General features: G+C 38.2%; 1 protein-coding gene across 1 annotated transcript in view; it reads left to right on the top strand.

Moving 5' to 3' along the window:
- The window catches only part of RSPO2 (R-spondin 2), a 110,711-nt gene that overhangs the window by 45,343 nt on the left and 44,129 nt on the right, over positions 1-21,239 (top strand). Inside the window, exons 2-3 of the mRNA XM_069779904.1 lie at positions 10,186-10,374; positions 20,990-21,133. Of these exons, the coding sequence (XP_069636005.1) occupies positions 10,186-10,374; positions 20,990-21,133 (333 nt within the window). The remainder of the gene's footprint in view (positions 1-10,185; positions 10,375-20,989; positions 21,134-21,239) is intronic.

Raw genomic sequence — 21,239 nt, 5'->3', positions numbered from 1 at the left:
AAAATAACTATAAAGTATTTGTCTCTGTTTGTTTCTGTTGGAATTGCTGTATGGATTATCTAGCTTCAGAGTCCAGAGTTGGTATCTATCACTTTTAAAATATGTTGAATTTAATCTTCCAGGAAGTGAAAAGAAAGACTTGAGCTCCTTCTCTAACTACTTTTTTTCTGTTCCTCAATCTTTTCTACCTTTTTAGGAATTGTTCAGTAAAAGTATGAAAAGGCAAAGTGAAATATGCATTGTATATAAGGTCTTCTTGTATCTCGTTGTACTTTGTGTCTTAATCAGAGTGTTCTGGATCTTCACCTCTTTAGCTTTAGTGCTTCCAATAATGTTTTGTCTTCAGCAGTTTGGGTGGATCTGGGTTTGGAACTGTGTTTTTGTTGGAATGCTTCTACGCTGGATCCCTGCAGTTTTTGGTGCTTGGAAAAGTTATAACTTACAATAGAAGACAAAGCAAACATGCCATCAAAGGCAAAAAAATTAAATCTCTGTTTATTCACCTGCATGCTAGAGATGAATCTTATTCACAGCAGCTAGCTGAAATATTCTAGATATTAAAAGGCTTGGAAAAAAATGAATTTGTTTAAATGCCTGGGACTTTGTTCCAATAGGATTTGTGTCCCAGATGTTGATTTGCAGCAGCAATGTGCTGGATGAAGTTCGCTGTTGAATGCGCCATCAGATAGTGGCACACAGAATATGTACATGGAGAAAATGCATTCCTGTGCATTTCTGTGCAAATTTGTAATTGGCTGTGACAACTTGTGCATTTCTGGATGACTATAGCATGGGAACCTGAAATGGAAAGGTCTGAGACTGGTGTCCAAGTGACTTTTAATCACCTGAGGGGTAGAAATACACTGCCGTGTGGACTCCACTGACCAGGCCTCCCCACCAGTGTGGTGTTATGAGGAAAGTAAAGGAGCGTTTGTTTTTTATTTTTGTTTCTCTTCCCAATTAACACCATATATAAAGAGTTGGTCCAAGGTATAGTAAGTCTCTAGAAGGAGCACAACTATTTCTTCTGTATTAGAAGTGGAACTACCAGCCTCTGTTTGAGTGTCTGCTTGTGCATCTCAGTGCAATTTATTTTCAATGGAAGGCAAATAAACTTCCCACTTGAAATAAGCTGGGGAACATGGGGGTTGTTGCGTACTGTCTTCCCTGCTTCCCTCTGCCTACATACAAAGCCTAGAAGGAGCTCCTGCGCCTCATATGTAGGTGAGGTATAGGAGATATAAGTGAAAAAGAGATAAAGCCTTAGCTGAGGAATGTGACTTTCAAAAGCCTGTTTGGGAGAATACAGCGATGGGTTTTGAAAATTCCCGATTCCTGCTGTAGATGGTTTAAGGTCAGCTCTGTGCAGGCGCAGAGCTCCCCGTGCTGAGCAGCTCGGCTCAGCTCTTTTGTGCTTCACTGGCTGCAGGAGAGCTGTGGCTGGTGAGGGACAGAGTGGTGACCTGGTGGGAGGGAGCTGTAGATGTCCCTTTGCTGCAACCAGCCTGCTGTGCCACTAAGACAAAAGAGCCCTGCCACTGCATGAAGGGCATGCTGGTGGAGGGAGCCAGACATTGGGGTAGATCCTAGGGGTAGAGAAGAGTGGGGGTCTGGCCTCTGACCCATCAATTGATTTATGCAGGTTTCATCAGATATAATTAATCTGCGCTGTTGCCAAAGGTAATGACTTGTGGAGCTTTGCCTCTGTGTCTGCATTGCTGGGGTTTGGGGAACAACCCAGAATCTCAGATGCGATTTTCTTCTTTTGAAGTAGTGGCTTTGGGGGATTTCTATATTTTACTCTATAGATGTGTAAAAAGCTGAAAGTGTAATTAGTGTAAAATCTAAATAAGAGAAACTGGAAGACAAATTATCCTTCAGAAGTATTGCATGTTAAAAATCCTCTTGGGTTTTATGGTTGGAATTGCTTGAGGTTACTACACATGAAGCTACCAGCATTTAACCGAATTATCTGGGGCTTATAAAGTATCCTAAATCATAAAACTGCCTGATGGAAGTTTGTTTAAAGTTTATATCATGGATATTTTTACAGAGACTGAAGATGCCAAGTAAGATAAAGAATTTTGAGATTTGGAATAGATAAAACTGCCCACAGCTGTGCAAACAGTATAACGATGGGCATGTATTGGCCATGTTTCGGTACTGCTAGACTACAGGGTTCCTAAAAAAGCATCATTCTAGCAACTCATAAGCAGATGAAACAGAGGTCATCTTGGAGGTACTCTTTTCAGCATGATAACAACTAAAGCAGCCACTTTACAAATCACCAACTTGAATGGATTAAAGGAAATGGCTGGTCCATTTGTTGGTGTAATGCAATTTCTTACTATAGATGAAATGGATTGGCCTATAAATTAAAACTCAGAAGTGGGATTGGAAACATGCACATGAATGTGCATCATGTAAGACTTTTGAACACCAAATGTATTTGGGGGGGTTAGGCTTCAAAACAGATGACCTGTGAGTGGTATTTGCGAACTATTTCAATGATAAGGCTTGGGTTGTTGGTTTGTTTTTTTTTTCTGAACAGGCTATGTAGCTGGCCTGTAGGCATGAACACAAGGGAAGAGGGCTTATTTTATTTTTTTTTATTTTGCCTTTTTTTTTTCTGTCTCTGCATGCACTTTGTGGCTGTGATGCTTGAACCTTTTATCCCCTGGGTTTCAGGTGTGAGTGTTGAATTACTCTGTCAGTGACAGCAGGAAGACCTAGCATAAAACTGGTGAATCTGTGAACAGCAAACATCAATAAAAGCTAGTATTTCCTAGGACATCTGAACAGGGAGTGGGACGTTTTCCTCTCTGTGTCTATTTCTGTACTTGATTTTTAGGATGGCAGGTGATGGAATGGTGTTTGTGACCTGCAACAGATGTTCCTTTTTTTTTTTTCCTATCCAGTAGCCAGAAGGGACTTCCTGTGCATAAAATGTAAATTGTTGACAGTGCTGGATTTCTCGATCGGAAGGACAAGTACCATCCCTAGGAAACACTGGGGAAATGGAAGAGGTCTGAGCAACCAGACTGAGGAAGCATTGCTGCTCCATTTTCAGGGAGAGAGGAAATGTCCCCCATGAAACTGAACAGAGAAACTGTGGAGGAGGATTCACATCAGAAGTAGGAGGAGGAAGCAGCATTCGGTATTGCTGAATGCAAGTGAGGAGTGGTAGGCTGTGAACAGCAGACAGAAGAAGACAAGGGGAGTTAAATGATTCCAGTTGATAGCAGGTATCCAGACAGTAAACTATGAGAGATGCCTTTAAAGGCTCTAGATGGTTGAATGAAGAAAGATGGCTGAGATTCCAGGTGGGCTGAACTGCCAGTCACAGAGGTAAGAAAGTCAGTAATGTGCTCAAAATATCTAAGCAACCAAGGCATCCTGAAACATACATGTCATTTTATTGATAAAGTAGGCTTCTGAATTTGGTAGTCAGTATGCAGTGCTGATAATGCCTATAGTCAATAAATATTGCAAAATATCTCAATATGTGGGTGATTTCTTGAGACTTGCCAGGGTGCTGAAAGAGAATAATATCTATCTGATCTTCACAGTGATTCTCTCTACCATGGTGGTGGGGAAAAGAGTACAGAAAATTCTGAAAGTATTCAGCTGGATAGCCATGTAGCAAAAGTAAAGTGTTTTGATTTCGAAGTGGACTAAAGGGCCACTGTCTTTTGAATATAGATGGAATGAAGACAAGTCTTCTGAAGCCTTGACTAGAATAATCAGAAGGATATTATAACAATGAGAGAATGAAATGAGCTGACAGAGTAGCTTAAGCATAAAACTGTGATATTGAAAATATAATTAAGACCTCCAAAGGAAGTGAAGAAATGGTTTCATGATAAGCAGGCAAAATTGTTCACTTAACGAGCGTAAGTTTGGTGAGATTTATACCAAACTCACTGAAGTGAAATGCCACCCTGCAGTTAGTGTGTCTTCAGAGGAAGTGTGGGGAACATGTGGGTTTTCTGAGTTGTGGACAACTTCAGAGAAAATGATCCCAAGTGGTTAAGACCCAGCATCCTGAGAAACATAACACTGAGAGATCTCCTGCGTAACTCCAAAAAAGGGCTACTTCCTGCCCAGAGCAGCGTGGTACTTGGGAAACAATGTCTTTGTGGTCAAAAAACCTTACATAACACATGAATGTTTTGGGAGAGTAATATCTAGGAAAAGTAGAGAGGTTATATCACTTCTGTGTTTGGCACTGGTACAATCGCTTTCCCATTGCTGAGCTCTTTTTTTTGGTGTCCCTAAGCATGTTGATAAAATGGTAAGGGATTGATCAAAGGACTGGATACTTTGCCTTGCGGTGAGACATTCTGGAATCTTGCTCTGTTTATCTTACCCATGAGAAGGCTAAGGCTTGACCTGATCAGAGTGTCTGCATTGGGGAAAAAAACATTGAAAAACTGTTAACAGTCTGGCAGGCAAAAATATAAAAAGGTTCAGTGGTTGCTATTTGAAGTTCAAAATTCCACTGCAGATTTTCAACAGTGAGAATGATTAGCCCCTATGATATCTTAACAAAGGTTGTGGTGGTTTCCTTACCGCTGACAATTTAAAAATCAAGATCAAATGGTTTCTTAAATCATATGTTTTAGTAAAGCACAAGTTCTGTGGCTTTTTTGTGCAGGGCATTGGGTTAATTGTTCATAAAAATCCCCTTTGACCTTGAATCTTTTAATTCTCTTAAAGACAATGACTAGAATCAAGCTAGTCATTTATCCCCCCCCCCCCCTTTTTTTTTGTTATTGAAGTTTTCTGTCCAAAACTTACTTTTGCTTTCACAAAGCTCTAATGAAAAATAGGTATTTTTCTCGGCCAACTTCTGTTCATAGCCCATCAGATGGCTTTTAACTATAATAACCTTGCAGTCTTACAGTGTTAGTACATTGGTATACTATGTAATATTGGTGTATCTGTAGGGCTGTATTCTTTGTTCCATTCTTTGGTACCCTGAAGACATAGGCCAAACATGAGTGTATTTTAGTTGGTTTTCTTGAGATATGTGTGGGATATCTTTATAGCATTAGTTGAATTCGGGATTATGAAATCTGCTCTTTCTGCTCCCCTCCTCTGAGCCCCGTCTGCACACCTCATGTTTATAGCGATAAGTGTCTTGGAGACATTCCTGCTAAATCTGAACTAAAATCCAATTACCAGCACTTATGTGGCCACAATCCTAGTTAGGACAAGAGTGCCATTAAGGTGGCCATTGTACCATTAAGCCTGGTTTCTGACTTCAGAGAGTTCAAAAGACCAAAGACTGCCAAATAGAGACACAATGACCAGGCAACAAGTGATACTAAGAATATAATGAGCATGTTAGCCTGGCCCTCTAAAGAAATTATATTTAGGGAATGACTTTTTCTACTGCTTGTTTCTCTGCCAGGCCCTCCTCTTCCTCCAATTGGTTTTGGATTAATTTGTCCATTTCAGCCTGGTTTTTACAGAAGTGTAAAAATTCCAGGTTCTTGTGGTGAGCTGAAGCACCAGGTTCAAAAGAGGTTTGTGACACCTAACAAGTGGGTATACCAAGAAAGACACAAATTAGTAGTAGTTGTTGTGGTATGGGCTGCAAAACAGTAAGATCACTGAAAATCAAGCGCTCTTAGTTCTGTTGCTTACAGAACAACTTGTATTCTTGTGGGGAACAGGCTGGACTCATTTTGTACTGTTGATTCTCTTGTGATTTCAAATAGTCATAACAATTCACTTAAAACCGCTTCAGCAATATGGCTTAAATACATTTGATCCAGACAAGAGTTAAAGTAATTAGCTGACATTTGATTTTACTTGATATGAACCCAAACCATGAAACTTTGAACACCCTTAGAGTTCAGCCATGTTTCGTTCAGTGTTTGGGTACTAGTCTGTGTTCTCAAGTAACATTTGCAAACTTGGCAAATTTAATCCCAGATTTAAAATAAAAGCTCAACGTAGGGAATCAAGTCTGTAAAAGCTTTTTCTTTAAATATAGAGATGCCCTAGAATATAGCTGTAGAAGCAGCAACCAGAAGGAATAAAAAATACATTATCTGTATAAAGGTGTGTGTTTGTGTTTATGTGCGGTGTTCACACCTGCGTACATGCTTATGTGGCTGTACAAAACATTACTTGTGCTGCAAGGACCTTACAAGCTTCACAGACAGCCAGCGCAGTCATGCGCTTTGAGACCCAGAGGATGGTGCTAACTTACAGCATGTGTGCATTTTCGGTTTTATGATGTGACGACAGCAGCGCTCTGACACTGGTTAACATTTGTGGGCCTTGTGGAAGGAGCGAGTTTCCATGAGGGATTTGGCTGGAGGAAACCTGCCTTGCCTGGCACACAGAGTTGAGGAGGGTGTTCCAGGCAGGGTCGAAATAGAGATGAGTAGCGTGATGTTTTACATTGCGCATGATGCAACTGGTAACTTGGAATGTGAATGACCGTGTTTTGTAAGCCTGTTATTTTTTCTTGCAGTCTAATACAGAAGGAAAAAGAAGAGGTTGTGAAGAAATTCAAAAGGAATTGTATAGATATTTCTGCTGAATGCAGAGGCGTTCACTTCCTCCTTCAAAGAGCAATTATATGAGAATTGAAAAAGCTGTATGTGATAAGAATACATTGTATTTTCTATGTCAAGAAACCGAGATGGAAAGGGAAGACTTTGGGGCAGGGAGGATTTTGTAGAATTTAATTATAGCCTGTGTACGTAGGGGCAAAAAGAGAAAGTTAAGTTGGTATCTTCAAGATAACATGCCTGTGTGACACCAAAACCAGTGCTACAGTATTTGATTTGTGAAAGTATATGTTCAGTGTCCAAGTAATTTAATAGTAGAGCATATCACAGTTTTCTCTGCTTTGGGACAGGTTGAACTGACAGAAAGGTCACAGAAGTCAGTATGCTTCCCATGAAGCTCTGAAAAGAATATAAGCATCAACAATGTGGAAGAACACCAATTCTGTGAAACACACTTCAGAATAACTTACCATATGCAAAATACCTGGAAATTATTCAGTTTGGTGACTAAGCAGCACAATGGGAAGTTTTCAGATTCTTTAATAAAGTTTACTCTCTGTGTTACAGCATACAAATCATATTACCTCGCCTTACCATTGTATAATTCTTCAGTGATTTTTCTTTTATTTTTTTTGCTTAGTGTGGTAAAGAAAGAAAAGAAAAATATCTGATACATTTTTAGGTTTTTGTTATAACTTACTAACTAGGAGGGTAACAGGGAAAGTCATCACTATGTGACCAACTTGAACTCTGTTATCCAAATTCAATGTGTGAATTTAATAATTCATTTAAGTAACAATACATGTGTCACATCTATAATAGCTCATAGCTGAGGATTTCAGAGCAGTTTACAAGTTCCCATGAACTGAATCTCAGCATTCTTATAGGAGGGGAAAAAATACGGTCACAGAAATTATGAATAATTTGTTAAGGCTGCTCAGGAGATAAAGAAGGAGAGTCTAGGTGTCATGGTTTGGGGAACCTACACACAAGTTAAAATTTTGGGATAAATATACACAACTTACAAAATTACTATATTATTGAACTCTTTCATATATCTTGTGTTGACCTTAAGCTGTGAAAGATGTGCCGTCCACCTCCTAAACAAAGGATAGACAGGATAATGGAGGATCATTTTATGCTGTTAGCTCCTTTTCATGTGAGAGTATGTTGGGACAGAGCTATGGTCAGCATAATTAAATTTGCCTGCAGAACAAAGGATTATCAACAAAGATATCTTGCCAGAAATAGAAAAAAGAGGTACCTGAGGAGAGTGACATGTGGGCAGTCATAGATAAAGGAAAGTTGGACAGTAGAGTCAAACTGAGACACATTTTGCAGCCAAGAAGTCTTGAATTTTAATGGAGGTCAGTGAGGGGAGGTGGACATGAGACTTACCTGGATACTACAAATGTATCTGCTCCAGAGCCTAATCCCTCCTCCCCAAGCCACACTATTGAGAATAGTCGCCTTTAGCTATATCCATGCTGTTCAGCAATGGGCAGGCCCTATGTAACAATCCTAAACATACTGCCTATGAGACCCTGACTTTAGCTGATTCAAACTCCAAAAAACATTTTGAGTGGTGAATAAATACAGGCATCTCGCATCTTTACTTTTGCTTTGCTCCTTTTAATTCTCTTCTTATAGTACAGGCTTCTATGAGGAACCTTGAATAAGCTGGAGGTACAGATTTACTGAGAGTGAGATGCAAGGAGACTAAAAGGGGATTCAGAAGTCTACAGGATTGCCCACCATGTGTTAAGCAACAATTGTTTTGGAGTACATGGTCACGTATTATTTGATGTGGTTACAGATAGGCAATCCCTGCCGACAGTGAGATGAGGGATGCATCCAAGCCTAGCTCATCATCTGTTTGTTTCTTTTCTTCTATGTCTTTGAAGATGTGGATTGTGAATGAGAATAGTTGCAAGATGAACCGTAGGAAAAGTTATATCTGAGTTCTTGTGGGCAACAGGAGATGGGAACTTGTGTAGGAGTATAAGGCAGTTGGTCTGGTAGGGTGTGTCATTACAAAAGGGTTAACAGAGAGCCAAAGAATCGTACATATACTGTAGAGGGTAAGGATGCTATTCCCATTAAGAGGGTCTCACCAGGTGAGCCTGGTGCCAGAGGACTCCAGCGCTCAGAAAGTCTCCCACTGGCTGAGCTGTTTCACACTGGATCACTTGGCTTCTCATCCTGCCTGCCACCCACTAGGATTATTTTGTACAAGATCGGAGTTGAATGCTGTCGTGCTGAACTTGATGAGGCATGTGTGGGGAACGGGAGCAGAGAGGGAGTGGGAATGTGGTGTGCAGATGTGTGAAGGTGAGAGTAAAGCTTATCAGCTACTGGTTCCGGCGGGTGGTGGGCTTTTCCTTTTTTCTTTTCCTGGCTCCGCTGGTGAAGTCATTCATTGAACAACCTCAATTATCCATCCATACAAGATAAAAGTACCAGAGTACTATGTTAGGGTGCGAATACTTTTAAATGCTTTAAAATAGAACAATTAAACATAGTCCTTGTCCTTTTGGCCAGCTGCTCACAGGGTGGCCTCTACTAAAAGCTTGAGACCCCAAAGACACTTTCCTTCTATTGCATATTTTTCTTTTGTTTCCAGTAAACCAGGTTTGAACTGGCAAATTTCTGTGAAGTCCTGCAGCCAAGTTAATATTTAAAGCAGACCTGTTAAGTTATGCTGGTTTCAGGAATGTCTTGAGACATCCTCCCTCTGCTAACCTGCTGTGCTGACTCAGCACCTGAGAAGTTGACAGCCCATGGGGACAAGGGAGTGTTCTGCAACTCTGCAGAAATGCAGGATACTAAAAACTCATAGGGGCAAAAAGTGATGCCGCTAAAGTTTGTTGCAGTTATCAGTCAAGTAATTTAAAAGAAAAAAAGAAAACACAAACCAAAACCAGAGAACAGAATTGAAGGTACAGCAGCTGGTAGCCTAAAATGGTAATCTGCACTAAATGCCCTCCTTTTGTAATGTCTGTGCATATGATTTTCAGCCTATTTTGGGTAGAAACTTGCAGAGAAAGGCTCTTATAAGAACTGCTACTCTTCTTTTCCAAATAGTTGTCTTGACATTCTCATTAGAAAGACCAAGAAAAGACTGCAAGACGACAGCTGTTCTAGAACCCTGAGAGCTATGGGTTGCTAGTGCTGTACCTGTTCTGCAGAGAGTTCTTTACTCTTAATATTGCTCTCTTCAGAAGTCAGAAATTGCATTAGTGTGGTTGCTGGAGTTCCATGGACATATTCCAGCTGTATATATCAGGCTGCTGATGTTCTTATATTTTGTTGCTGTTGTGTGGTTATGTTCCCAGCTTCAAACTAGAATTCAGCACCTGGGTTTTACTTATGTTGTACTGGTAAACTTTATATAGCTTGGTCTCTGCTTGCCTCTACCTTTATTTTAAATGTGTGTAAATTCATTAAATTGCCCTACATACAGTTATAAATATAGAGATTGCATTTCTTTCACTTGCCGCTGCAGATGTATGAGAGCGAGTGTACTTTCAGAACCTTCCTTTCAAAATTACTTGTAATAATGCAGTAGATAAGTAACACTTTAGAGGGAAGAGGACCTCCAGCCTAAATAATTTCCAAATGATCTTAAAGTGTAATTTATCTTCTTATTTTGCAGCTAGCTATGGACCAAATCCAATTTGCAAAGGCTGTTTATCTTGTTCAAAGGATAATGGGTGCATCAGATGCCAACACAAGTTATTCTTCTTCCTACGAAGAGAAGGAATGAGACAATATGGTGAATGCTTGCATTCCTGCCCATCGGGGTACTATGGACTCCGAACGCCAGATATGAACAGATGTTCAAGTGAGTTTTTTTTGAACCCTTACATTCAGTTTTGTAGGAAGGCCATAATTCATGCTCAGTTCTTAAGATGATATGTTGTGGAACATGGTGATACTTTCACAGATGTCTTAAGATCATCATAAAACTTCTTTGCTAAAGAACATCCTAACTCATTCCAAGATATGTAACATTCAGCAGATTAAATAGTTGATGCATTAACCTAGTTTTTGTTGTTGTTGTAATTTTTATTGTTATTATTGCTTTAGTTAGAAGGGAAACGTAGGAAAGAATGATGCTTTAAGCAGATATTCATAGTTTTAACAAACAAATTCCCAGTATATGAAAACAAAAAGGATTAAGTATTAATTTAACGGTGCCTCATGTAGGTACTAGTCAGTATATGCACTAATGTATGGGTGGGCTTCTTGTCATGCTTTTTGTTCCCACACAAATTTCAGCTGACCAGACACCTCACACCAGACATGCTTTAATATGTCAGCGTTGCTATTTTAATAAAACAGATGTACTATTAAAAACAAACAAACAACCTTTCACTTTTAGTACTGCATTTTATTTGGAAATTTACAACCTGCTAATGTTCAACAAGATTCCCTGTTTGCATGTTTGTGCCTAGAAGCACAACTGTTAAAATCAACGAGTGCTCTGGTATCTCTACACATTATTTCACCACTGTCTGGCAGTTGTGTCGCTTAGTATTGATTTTTCCATAAGCTCATATGTGGAGTATTGCCCATACGGATTATTAATCATTGCTATTACCTCTAATTCATATTTACATGGGGGGTTGTGTGTGTGTCATAGTCTAACCAGAATTAGGTCACTGAACCTAAGAACCTGAAGTGAGAAATAGCTTTTCTTTGCTTCCTGGCATAATCAGGTGTCTGTTAAATGTACAGCACTCTCCCAGCAGTACTGTGGCATGTCACTGGGACGCAGCGCGTTGTGAGAAAGCAGGTGCTGGCTTCCACATCACCTTAATCTTGAGACCCACGTGAGGTCGCTCTGTGGCAGTCCGGGCTGGAGCAGGATCGCTCACGGCTCTGCTTGGACCCGTCCCAGCCCACGCAGTGACGTCCCACCTCTTCCCCCCGTTCCCTGCGCGGGCTCTGTGGATATGGTGTTCTTCACGTTGTGTTTCCAACTGCTGTGTAATATTGCTGAGTGCTGCCTAATCTATACCAGGTGGCTAGGTTTTGATGAAAAATTAAACAAGACCAGTATATGGTTTATGCATCCCTTTTGTAAAGTAATTTAGGATTTTGGCCTTAATTTTTGTAACGTGTTTGTGAATTCAGCAACTTCTCCACTTTAAACCTTTCAGAACTGGGCTGTAAAAACTTGCCCACGTAAAAATGTTTTTTAGTATAGTTACAGCTTTGGGAAATAGATGAATCTATCTATATTAGCCTGTACTGTGCTTGTGAGATAGGAAAAGTAGTCCGTACTGGCAGTCTTTGTTTACTTTCTTAAAAAGAAAAAAAAACTATTTGCAGAAGGTGGATGGTGAATTCAGTATGACTTTTTTTCATTTTTACCACTTACAGAAAGTGGCCTTTTTCCCTGAATTACAGGATTGGTTTTGAAAAGCATAAATCCGAGTTGTGTCCAACCTGTATTGGCACGTGTTGAGAGCTGGATATTTAACTCACCCTCATGCATTTGACAGTCTCCCCCTGTGAGAATAATGATGCAGTTGCATTTACCAACCAGTCCTGGTTCTCCTCTAATGATTTTTGTATTGTATATTTTTATTTTAGTGTAACTGCCAACTCGTGTATTTATAAATCACATCTTCATTTTTTTTTGCTTGGTTTGGTGGTCTTGCATGGCATGTACGTTGCATTGTGGACACACAGACATTTTGTGGATTGAAGTTGAGTTAAAATAAATATTCTTAAAAAATAGAATAGGTTTCTTCCTACTTGATATTAGATACTTTTAAGTATGCTTAGTGACAGACTCCATTGCTCAGATAGTATTATCTCAGCTAAAAATAATAAAAATTCTGGCTGTGTTAAAATCCTTCTGGGAGTTACAGTGCTTGAATTACATAAGTTGAAATGATTTCTGCCCTATTAATGTCTTTATAGGCACAAAAGCTGTTTAACATTTTATTACTGGAACACTTGCCCATTTTTGTTAGAGAAGCTATAGAACATATTTTTATGGAAAATGTTGACATGATTTTAAAAGCCAAACATAGTTAGTGCCAAATGTAACACAATAAATACCACAGCCAAGTGCAGCAGCTCTAAAATGATGGAAATTTTGAATTTCAAGACTAATTTTCTTTTCTACATGTAAGCGGTATGTGTGTCTTGAATTTGCTAAGTGGTTCTAGGCTGTTTTTCTAGTAACAGTGAATAATGTAATTTTGAGACTGCTTGTCTCTAGAAATCGATGTAGAGTTTCCTGCTGGAGATGATTTTCATCTTGAACACTGCAGTATGAGAGTGCAGTACATTTGGACATGAAATTGGAAAGTGCTGAGTCTCTTCTGTAGAAGAATGCCCAAGAGTTACACTTTGTTAATTTTCCAAGAAATTTTAATAATGAGTTTGAACTGAACAGCTCCAACAAGAAATAATCTCATGAGAAAAAAAACCCAAAACTGAATTAAAGAATAAGAGGTAACCTGTCACCTGGGTGGTTGGTTTAACATTGTTCTGATTAATGGATCAAGCCTATCTTGAACCTTTCAACTTAGTCTGTATCCATAGTAACCTCTACAATATTAGGGGGAGGAAGCACTCAGAGTTTAGAAATTACAGCTCCCTTCAGCTTTGATTGGCTACTCCAGTTGTTTAGGTTCACCTTCTTTCTGACAGGAGGGCCTGACATTGCTAAAATTGTAATTTCCCCTTTCATGCACCTTCAGTAAAGACAAGATAAAGAGAATCTTTTAAACAAATTGAGCATTTATTAAACACATGTAGTTAATTCAGTGTATTAAGAAAGGTAATTTTTTTCAAAATTTTTTTCAAAATAGCAATACATCATTAATATATCATGGCTTGACTCTTTCTTACGTAGTATAGCAGAGCATATGACCTTCTGAAACTGTTGTAGTCAGTACGATTGTAACAGTCTGTCAGGGGGTTCATTTACCACAGGGACAGCGCTATTTGCTTTAAATAAAATAATTTTTCTGACTTTTTAGAAATAGTTTTCATTACATCTGTGTTTTTTTCCTTCAAATATGGCTTTATCTTTTAAAAACAAGCTTAATATTGCATTCGGGATTTTGAAAATGAAGTTGGATGGCCAGAAATTGAGATCTGCCTATCATTATTTTATACGCATTTATTTTTTTTCCTTATCTCTTCCACTCTCTTTTCCTCCTTCAAATGGATTTTTTTTTTTTAATTTGGAATTTTTTTATTTTTGGCCTTTGTATTTTGACGGAAGAGTTTTGTTCCATCTGTCTGGCAACAAAAATCATCTTAGTACTTTGAATTAAGGTTTATTAAATCTATAGTCAATTTAGATTTAATAGGGCAATTGTATATTTGTAAAGTACTAATTGAAAACACTGTGGTTTGGCATTTATTTAAAAGATCTCAACTAATAATGAATCAAGATTAGAACATATTGGAAATGTATCGCTAAGTGTTTATTAAGTGAATTTATTTTAAAAAATATCCTCACTATGGTATTTTATAATTAGGATGTTGTATTTCAAACATTGCTCGCCATGAAATGGTAGACCTGTGGTAAACTTCAGGACCTGTTACGGCCAAGTGACTGTGCGTATCATTCTCTAGTGCTCATGTTCAGCCCCTGCCAAAGTTGCAGCTTAAAAATCTTTATTTGTAGTAATAATAATAATAATAATAATAATAATAATAAATAATAAAAAACCCTGCAACTACCAAAGCCACATCTGTTTAGGAGATTAAATAGCTAGCTATTATAGATATTCCCTTGTAGGCTAAAGCTCTTTTGCTTATGATTTTCCTCCTCTCCTTACTGTCTCCTCAGTGACTTTCCTGAAAGTTTTGATCTCTCTTCTCTTTCCATTGGTTTTTCAGCTGATACTCCATCCACTGTAAGAACTGCTCACATCATAGCTTTTCTCATAGGAGCATCTTGCCTCTGTCTCCTGCTCTTCTTGGCACTAGCACAGTCTTTGTCCGTTATGTGCCCTTGTGTCCTCAAGGTGTAAGCTGCCTGGATTTTTGAGGTCTCTCCCATCTTGGGAAATTCTGGAGAGGATTAGCACAGGAGGTGGTGCTGGTTGATGACAGATCGGTGCGCAGTGCCAGCGGACACATCAGGATGGCAGCATGAAGTTAAGTCTGTGGCACCAATGCTGTTTTACTGAGCAGCAGAGGGATGGGAGCACGAGTTGGACGGAGTGAGTGTGATGGGCATGGGGACAGTCTGGGCATAGGTGGAGTTAGGAGGTTCTGGGGTAGAAGAGGCAGAGAGATCTGAGGCAGGAAGAGTAGGGTGCTATGAGTCGGAGCTCAGTGTGAAAGACCAAAGTATTAGGTGCTTTGGACCAAGCAACCGTTGTCACTCCCCAGGATAACTAACCTCACAAGTTACAGGCCCCGAGGCTCCTCTGGAATGATGCCTCAATGGAAAGACTGGTTTTGACCTTCAAAAGGAAAGCACGAACTGTAGTGAATCATCACCTCTGACTTCTTAAACACAAGGGGATGCCTCAAGCAAGGACCCGATTTCAGTGCAAAGATTACCAAGCCCTTCAATTTAGGAATGCCACGTTTCCTTCCCTGGCTTGAGTCTGCAGCATCCCTTTGCAAAATCTGATCATTAGCTCTCCGTCTCGAAGGTGTTCAGTACAGTTCTCTTTCTTATGCCGGTGGTTGCTGGTTTCCACTCATGCAGATGCCCTCACGTGTTCTCACTTCCCTTCCCCATGCTCAACTCTCTTCACTGGTGTCTGCGTTTCATGGGGAGCAGAACTTAACTGCGCATCGTCATTGTTATTAACATTACTAGGAACTGACCAGCTGTCTTTTCCACTACGTGCACTACAAGGTAGCTTTGTTATGAAGGGGGTTATGGATGGATAGTCAATCACATTGATTATGTTTAGAAAAGGACAATGTGACAATGGAAATGCTACAGAACATGAATCTTTCACAAAGGCAAAATAAGGCTCGTGTAAAATTTTCAAGATTATGCATATCAGTAAAAATACTTTACAAATGAGTAACTACTTTTTACAGTTGAGGTAGACATCTTTTGACCTTAAAGATTCATCATATTGCACTTAGTATGAGAAACTAATATAGTAAACCTTCTTTTTGTTAAGGTATGAAGCACATGCATCTCAATATGGAGCATTTTATGCTTTATTTTGAGCTTCAAAGGCATTATATTTCCCTACAATTTAGCTTATTCAGCATCACCTTATAAGCTGGTGATAAATTTACTACGGAAGGGTAGTATTTGTTTTGGTAACGTTATGCTTTCTGTAATTATAGTACAGAAAGAAGCTGTTTAAAGGAGCATATACTCTTTTTTTACAATAACAGGCACATGCACCTGAGTCTAAATTTAATTCAATATCTGAATTTGTTTGAACTCCTGGGTTTTTGATTCCTTCTCTAAAATGTAAGTCTGTCAATTCTTTAATACTTACTTTAAAAGGAGAATGAGTAGGAGTGGCTTATCATGACTGTCAGGAAGCCAAAGCAGGTCACAAAAATCTTTTAATATCACTGTGGTTCATCTGCTTAAAGTGTATCTCTAATTTGGGCATGATTTGTAATCCGGGCTTTCTCCTTCCACAGTTCTTTAATGCACCGTTTATGTATTTTTCTATAAATATTGTAAATTTCATCCATGTCAATCAGATTTGGTTTTTTGTGATAGTCATGTAAGTAGCAGAGGAATGTTTCGGTCAATATAAATGAGATTATAAAGCCTAAATGCAAATGTTTTATTGCTGGCTAGCTAAATGCAATTCTTATAGATCAGATTGGTTGCCCTAACCTTGACTGAAACATGGCTCATAGCTATTAATTTTTTTGAAAATCTGGTGTATGTGCAAAAACGCTTCAGAAGAAAATTATTTCTGAAGTGCCACAGGGTGCTAGAGCTCACTGAAAATTAAGGAAAAAGGGACTTTGGCTGCAAAGTCCTGTATATAACTTATCTTCTGCCACTCTGTTTCAGTAAGCAAAGTCAAAGATGTTATAAATTTCTGTCTCCGGATTCTTTTCTGATAATGGCCTTTTTTAAGGGAGATATTATGATCCTTTTTCTTTTTCTCGAACCAAAGAATTTGGTCCTTCAGTTTGGTAGGTTTCCTGGCCATTGACTGAGGAGTGGCACAGTACTAGTTCACGGAGTTATGTTTCTTTCTTGAGCGTATTCTGTAACTGCTCTCAAGCACGGAGGCACTTTTACATACTATAATCTACCCTCATGCTCTACTGAAATGTCAGTCATTCAAGTTCTTACTCTCTTGTCAGCCTAAATTAAGAGATTGTACAGTATCATTAGACTTTCCATTGAGGAAGTTATATATCTTGTCCCATAAATCAACATTTCAGAACTCTGTCAAAGGGATGAGTTTTTGTTTCTCTTTGTTTTGTCTGAACGCTGAAGATACTTGAGCAAAAGCACTTCTGTCTAATTTCAGTCCAGCTTAGCTTCACCAGACAAAGTAGTGATTTCTCTTCCACCCATTCCCTTGGGAGGTGAAGTCATGGAGCACTGAATTTATAACCACTCCTGTGACAGCTTGTGATTGAAAATAGACTTCTAGAAAGTTAGCTTTTCTAACTTTTGGAGTACTGCTCTTTTTCAGTTCTCACTTTTCACTTCATAAATATGTATTTATCATGAAAGATTGTGTCTCTTTAGGGTTTTTAATATTAATTTTGCTCATTAAAGTCATTGCAGTGGGCTGTTGTCTATCTGATGGGGTAAGAAAGTTACTAGTTTAAAACTGCCCTTGCTGAAGCAATTAGGACCTTTGCCATGGATTTCAGTGAGGTGAGAATGGTGTTCTTTTACCATCTACATCCAACTCTTGTGGGAAGTATGGTGTAACATTTTGAAAAGTGTCAACTCTTTAGAAATGGGCCGTGCTAATCGGACATACCAGCAGATTTCTCTGGGCCTCCCTGAGTGCTTTTTGAAGTCCACTTATGTGAGGATGGTACCAGAGGAAGATGTGTGGTCTTCATATGGGGGTGGCTTTCTGGGGTGTTTTTTACCTTTCAAGGGGAAGGATGGAAGCAAATATTTGACTTTCTGACTTTCGCAAGACAGAATCACTGGAAAGAAGATATGATACTGTGCTAGAAGAGTTGTGGTAAGAGTGTTATGAAGTCTGAGGGGTCCTGGCTATGAGTAGAGGGTAGTAGGGCCAGGGGGATATAAGGAGACGTGGTGCTGAGCAGGAATAAAAGGGGTTTGAGGTCTGGTAGGAAGCACGCCCTTGATGAGACACTGCAAATTGAATACAAGGGAAGGAAGAGGTAGGGACTTAAATGTCTGCCCCTGACCTACAGACCTCTTGTTGCCAGCTAAATGGGAACAGCAGCAGTGAGGCACCCTTTACTGCTTCACTCCCAGGTTCTGAAGATTAGGTTTCCAACTCTGTCGTTGTTGCCCTGCAAGTATGGTAGGCCTGCCAAAGGGAGGTGACTGCTCTTTGGGGTTCTTCTGCCAGGCTGAATTTATCAACTCTTCCTCCCCTCAACACCAGTCTTATCTTTCTCTGTGCCCCCAGAGCTTCCACTTCCAGGCTCCTCCTCCTTACTGCTTCTAAAATTTTCCAGGTAGTTACCCTTGTCTATCTGGAAACCTCCATTGGGCACTATTTTCTGTTTATTTCTAAAGGAAAAAAAAAAGGCATTTCTGAAGAATACTGTTGGTTATGCATTTTCTACTTCTTTCCTCTAAAGAGCTCCTTGGGTCTAAAATCTTAGCTATGTTTAGCTCAAGTTTTTTGGTCTTGTTTCCTTTGGGGGTTTTTCTGGTGTAAACTTCTAAGTAGTCTTTTAAGTGGAATAAAAGGAATACACTGGTCGCATGGTTTAGCTGCTGAAGTGATACAGAAAATGAAACCACTGAACTGGTGAGAAAAGCAATTGGATCCATGGCTAATAAATTGAAGTAATAAAATTGCTTTTGACAAGAACCTTTTCCAGATGAAAAAAGAATCTCTGTCTTGTTCCAGTTTATTATAATTGTACCAGTAAGCTAACTAGTTAATTTAAAGGGAATTTAAAAGGATTGAGATAGGAATTTTTAAAAGTAGGAAAGATATTGCTTTCCTTCTCCAGAGTTAGGCATAAGATGCTGAGATCAGAAAATTCAAAGGGTTGAAAACCATGGCAATCAGAAGAAAGCAGTTCAGGTCATTAACTTTAAACATTTTTTCCTTGGTTTTTATTATATTATTTTGTGTAAAGGATAAAACAATTTTTTAAAATGCTGGTTTTCTTAATTATTGACTATTACATCAAACAGCTCTTCTGTAGATTTCATACTAGATTATTCTTTTATTATCAAATTTATTATTTAAATAATAGAATGCAAAACATTTTAGGAATCTGCAATATACTTCCATTAAGACCTAAATAAAGTTTACATAGATAATGATGCTGATTAACAAAAAGAAATACAAAATTTGACACAGTTATATTTATTTCCAAACCAAGGTATCTTAATATTCGTAATGGAGTATCAACTTTCTTTAGGAGTCCAACTAAAGATGTGTACTCTTTCATTATCTGTCCACATTGGTATATTTATCTTTAAAAGCAAAAGAAATTAAAGAATTCATTTATTCTAATTTACTAACCTCAGTCACAGTTAAAAGAATTAATTAATAGCACTTTTATTTAAAAAAGAAAAGAAAATTTGCCCTGAAAGCATTTAAACTGTGTAATAAGATGAATCTGGGCACCAAAAGTAAAAAACTCTGTAAAATTTTCTTTATTTTCTAACTACTGCTGTGACAGTTTGTGACTGAAAATAGACTTCTAGAAAGTTAGCTTTTCTAACTTTTGGAGTACTGCTCTTCTTTAGCTTTTTAGTTTAGTTCATTTTAAATTTTATAAAAAAATCCATGCAAGGCTTAGCTTCATGATTTGAGAGTGAGCATATGGAGGACATCAAAAAGGAGTTGTTGTCTCTCCCAGCTGATCTTCAGCTATAGTGTGGTCTGTTACCGAGTTAAATTATCATTACAATTAGCACCCAGTAACCCCAAGCATTGTGCTGAATATCACTCCAGTGAATTAATGTTTTAATTTCAGAATTCTTAAAGTATTCCTAATATTCTTTCAGTATTTTCCCCTAAATTGCATCTGATACAGATTAAATAATAGGCATTTCATGTTTAGAGTAATTTAACCTCATAGGAGAAAATTGAAAATAAACTGCCTGCTGAACTTCAAGACTAAATACTAAAATCTGTTTTATAAAGATTAGCTAAATTTGAAGTGTTGTTAGGGGATATTTACCAATATCTGTTTCATAAGTCCTTATGGTTTGTAATTTTTTTTTTTTTTTAGAAAAGAATCAAGAATAAATGAATGACATAAGTGACCAAAAAGATTAGTATATTGTTGCATGACATGAATAACAAATGCTTCCTGCTGTGACTTCAGATAGCTGAAGAAAGGATACAGTTAATGTAGTTTATATAAATTAAATATGTTAGCTGAAGGATTAGATTTTTTAAAATTAATTTTAAAGTGTTCATTACTGTTCCAAATATAAAGGCTTTTACTTTTTAATCTTTGGAACATTTTTCCCTGGCGTTTTTTTGTAGGTATGTATGACTGACTTTCATAAGCCCCCATGTAAGTATTTCTCCTTTTCAGGTGTGTGTGTGGTTGTTGGTATCTAGTTAATTTCCGAGTTGCAGTGTTTTAGTATGGAATAGGATGTTTCTGAACAGTCTGCTTCTGAGTCTGTAATCTATTGTGGACAATATTTCTCTTAAATTTTCAGAGAAATCCAATATTTCAAAAGGCAATAGTTTGTCTGGGCTTTTTTTGCTACTGATGATAGCTTTATGTCTTTTAGTCATTTAATAATGGTTATTTTTTATGGATTAACTGCCTTAATAATAGAAATGAATTATATCCAGAAAAATTGGGGCTTTTTGCATGGTAGCAGATGCATATGTGTAGATACGGACATCAGATATAATAGATGAAAGCATTCGTTCAGCTATTTATAGGGTCAACTCATGGAAGAAAAAAACATATCCTGCTTTTAATGACAAATAAAAAAGTGAAGACGGTACGTATAATACATGCATACTTCCCAAAATAATTTGTTGCATCTTAGTTTCCTCAAAATTACTTAAACACAGTAATAGTTTACATTGAACATTTTTCCTCCCAAAAGATGTAATTAACTCAAATATCACTCAACTAGAGGTTTTATCTACAGTTTTGATTAAAAAAATAGGATTTAAAGGATGTAGGGTTAAATGTGGTAAATAATGTTTACATTTAACTGTAATTTCTCTTATAGAGCAGATGGATTTAAGGATGACAGTATTCCTCATCATAGCACTTCTGGGTTTGCTATTTTATTGCTTTCCTTTCATTTTTAGTCTTACCCTAACTTAGTTGTCTCATTGTTTCTTACGATCCTTTTGATTCAGGATGCAGAATAGAAAACTGCGACTCCTGCTTTAGCAGAGACTTTTGTACCAAATGCAAAACGGGCTTTTACTCGCACAGAGGCCGCTGCTTCCGAGGATGCCCCCCTGGATTTGCCGCCTTGGAAGAGCTTATGGAATGTGTGGGTGAGTCTTCTAGCACAGCAATGCTGCTGAAGCAGCTCTTTTACAAGGTGGCAGGGTTCAAATATGGCGCTATTTTTAAGCTGATGCTTAGCATTTCCTATCAAGA

Source organism: Haliaeetus albicilla, chromosome 3 (genome assembly GCF_947461875.1).
Source record: "Haliaeetus albicilla chromosome 3, bHalAlb1.1, whole genome shotgun sequence".
Lineage (NCBI taxonomy): Eukaryota > Metazoa > Chordata > Aves > Accipitriformes > Accipitridae > Haliaeetus > Haliaeetus albicilla.
The sequence above is the reverse complement of the archived record's forward strand: the minus strand, read 5'-3'. Positions and strand labels throughout refer to the sequence as shown.